The sequence below is a fragment of the Triticum aestivum genome, chromosome 5B (assembly GCF_018294505.1).
Source record: "Triticum aestivum cultivar Chinese Spring chromosome 5B, IWGSC CS RefSeq v2.1, whole genome shotgun sequence".
In the NCBI taxonomy this organism is placed as follows: domain Eukaryota; kingdom Viridiplantae; phylum Streptophyta; class Magnoliopsida; order Poales; family Poaceae; genus Triticum; species Triticum aestivum.
The window spans coordinates 506846793-506849764 of NC_057807.1; the positions used below are offsets into that span (position 1 = coordinate 506846793).

At 46.2% G+C, this 2972-nt stretch overlaps 1 protein-coding gene across 2 annotated transcripts; it reads right to left on the reverse strand.

Annotated features, from left to right (window-relative positions):
• Window positions 1-1391: 1391 nt before the first annotated feature.
• On the reverse strand, window positions 1392-2711 carry LOC123116637 (uncharacterized). 2 transcript variants are annotated; one of them, XR_006457138.1, is made up of 2 exons: window positions 2592-2711; window positions 1392-1890 (listed from the first exon to the last, which is right to left on the reverse strand). XR_006457138.1 is itself a non-coding variant. In XM_044537575.1 (2 exons), the coding sequence occupies exons 1-2, from the start codon at window positions 2212-2214 to the stop codon at window positions 1504-1506; spliced, it is 627 nt and encodes a 208-aa protein (XP_044393510.1). In that variant the 5' UTR covers window positions 2215-2296; the 3' UTR covers window positions 1392-1503. The 2 variants fall into 2 exon arrangements, 1 of the variants encoding a protein (XP_044393510.1); XM_044537575.1 differs by lacking the exon at window positions 2592-2711 and adding an exon at window positions 1975-2296.
• Between the last annotated feature and the right edge of the window lie 261 nt (window positions 2712-2972).

Genomic DNA, 2972 nt, shown 5'->3' on the forward strand with positions numbered 1-2972 from the left:
GAAAAACAGGGAAGAGGCTCGTCGCATGGAGGAGCAGGAACGACAGCGAAAGGAGGCTCGTGAGGCGGAGAGGCAGAGAAAGAAAGAAAGGGCTCGTCAGGCCAAGGCAGCAGAAGAAGCTGGCGATGGAAAAGGAAAATATCCACGTTGGACTCAGTAGATTCCTGTGGTAGTATTTTAAATTTCGCAATCATTTGTATCTTTATTTCTGCAGTTTAATGTAGCTTCATTTCAGTAGTTAAATGTAGCTTTATTTAAATTCTACGATGTATCTTATTTTCAGTTGTACCTTGTCGTGTTGTATCTTATTTTCAGTTGTACCTTGTCGTGATGGAAAAAATATATAGTTTTAGAATAAAGTAGTGGCATTTTCTTTCCCTCCACTAATTATCGAGCATCGTGCAACAACTATAAAATGAAATTAAGATAGAACATAATGCCTTACAATAAGAGAGTACAAACTAATAATGCAAGTACATCTGAATTAAACGGTACAACTGGAATACAGCTTAAAAACTACATGAAGGCATCATCGTCATCCTCCGTCGATGCAGAACTCTTGCCCTTCGAGGATGCAGAACTCTTACCCTTGGACGATGAAGAACTCTTGCCCTTCGAGGATGCAGTACTCTTGCCCTTGGACGATGCAGAACTCTTGCCCTTTGACGATGCAGAACCCGGAAGCGGCGGCATGAAGATATCATCTTCGTCCTCGCTCTCCTCAGTCCATAAAAATGGATGGTTTTCTGCAGTCCTTCTAAAAGTTTCACTCTTCGGCTCCACAACCTTCTTCCACCTTGCATCCAACCTAAGAAGTTCTTTACGTACCTCCTCATAGGTCCTTTCAGGCCACCCAGACCTACGTAATTGGTGAGCCAACTCATTCATTATGGTGTCACTACCGGTGAGATCGTCCCATGGAACTATCCTATTGTCCATCCTGAAATCGGTAGCTAGCCTCAGAAGAGTGCTACTCATCCCAGGGTGAAAACTACGATCGAAAGGATAATGGGACATCTCGACTACACTACACTCGAATGCTTATCCACCTCCGTCTGAAGGGGGTTTTATAGGTAAAGAGGAGAAAATGGCGGGAAAGAACGACTGCGGTATGGAGGGAAAGGGTTGGCGGGAACATATGGCGGGAAACGGGTGGCAGGAAGATATGGCGGGAAGGGGTTGGCGGGAAACGGGTGGCGGAACATATGGAGGGAAAGCGTTTGCGGGAAAATATTGAGGGGAAAGCGTTGCTTGAAAATATATTTTTTTCAATGTCTAAGACGGGCAATGGTTGCACAGTATTCATCAGCCAAAATTTTAAAAAAAATTCATTTCGGCCTAACATAAGCAAAAGAGTGGAGCGGGATAGTATGGCGGGAGATATAGGCGGGAAAAATTGTTCCTGACTGGTGCATTTTTATTTCAGCATACATAGATGTTCAAATTGAAAAGTCTGATACACACATATGTAGATACAATGGGTCGCGCACGTGCATAGATGAATCACCCTACTTTACGACGACCACCTGGCCTTTCCTTACGACCGGAAGGCGACAAGCGATTAGGTGGCCGGGGCACACGAAGACCGCGGCCGTACTCCAATTCGGCTTCATGTGTCTGCGAGTCCTGCGTAGGTGGTGGAGTCGCGAATCCTTGTTGCGAACCTGAAGCGTAATTGTAGGCGTATGGTTGTGACTCCGGGGGGATAAAAGATGGGCCAATAACGTCCCCTCCGAAGAACTCTGTAACTAATGATGTAACCGTGTCGCCAAGATCATGTGATGCTCCCCGGAGGCCTGTGTTGACGCCATGATCATGTGATGCTCCCCGGAGGCCTGTGTTGACGCCGCGTTGGGTGTTCTCATCGCCCCAATTAACATCAGGTGTGTCCTGCACATAGAAACATTTTAAACAAACTGTTAGAGGATAATATATGATATCATTGTAAATGCATTGAAATGTAAACATGACTACCTGAGCATATCCCTCTCCTATACTGTCTGGCCATTGTACGTGGTGCTGGTTTAAATCTGGTACATGAGTCTCCTCGGGCATGGGGATCCCTCGCGTGGAGAGATACGGCTGAGATCCCTCACCTTGGGTGTATGCATCATATCCTGTATACGCATATGGGTTAGGGGAAAGAAACTGCTCGGGCATCGAATCCAAGCCCGTGCCATGGTCCTGAGATGTCTGCCCCTGACGAAGCTGCATCGAAGAAGAGCGATGCAGCGGCAGAGATGAGTCATGTCGTGGCAATGTCGTTCTAGTACTCGGACCCTCCCCCCATTGCTCATGGCTCATACGCGCCTCGCTCGGTCTGGACGACGGTGCCGCACTCGGTCTGGCTGACCTTGCTACCGGCATGTATGCTCCAGTGGCAACGTCGTCACCTCTACCGCATCTGAACTTCTTTGCCACGAATTGTTGCAAAAGTTTCTGGAATGTCTTGCGATATGGGCCCTGGGCCGGCATGCTATCCGTATCCATCTGGCCTACTTCGTTGACATTTTCAAGTTGAACAATATTTGGATGTTATTTAGTTCAAATGATTATGAAATGATGGACCTAAAAAAGTTACAAGTGATTACCAGGTGGTCACGATAGTAAGCTGCATGCAGCTCAACATGTCTCCGCGCCTGCTCCTCTTGTGTGAGATGTGTTGGTATAGTAGCTGGCTGACTGGCCAGGCTAGCACGTGTGTTCATGCAATATCACTGCTTGTACGCTTGATCTGTACTTCCATCATACGGTCTGCGAAATTAAATAATTACATAAACTATTGTGATGAAAGCAAAGCATCTTCACGCATCGTATGATCATCGTAAAAAAATAATGTACATAAAATATACCTAAGTTGACGCACTATATCTGCTAGCGCTTCATTTTCCCACTTGTGTACCCATTCACTGTTCTCTTCCCTCCAATCGTATAAACTCCAACCCCTGCCCATATTTGTTAGCCTGCAAATT

Excerpts from the sequence above, each read along its gene's own strand:
- LOC123116637 (XM_044537575.1), bottom strand. The coding sequence starts at position 2,214 with ATGCAGCTTCGTCAGGGGCAGACATCTCAGGACCATGGCACGGGCTTG. Across the intron at positions 1,891-1,974 it reads TAGGAGAGGGATATGCTCAG|GACACACCTGATGTTAATTG; the intron begins GTAGTCATGTTT and ends TTCTATGTGCAG.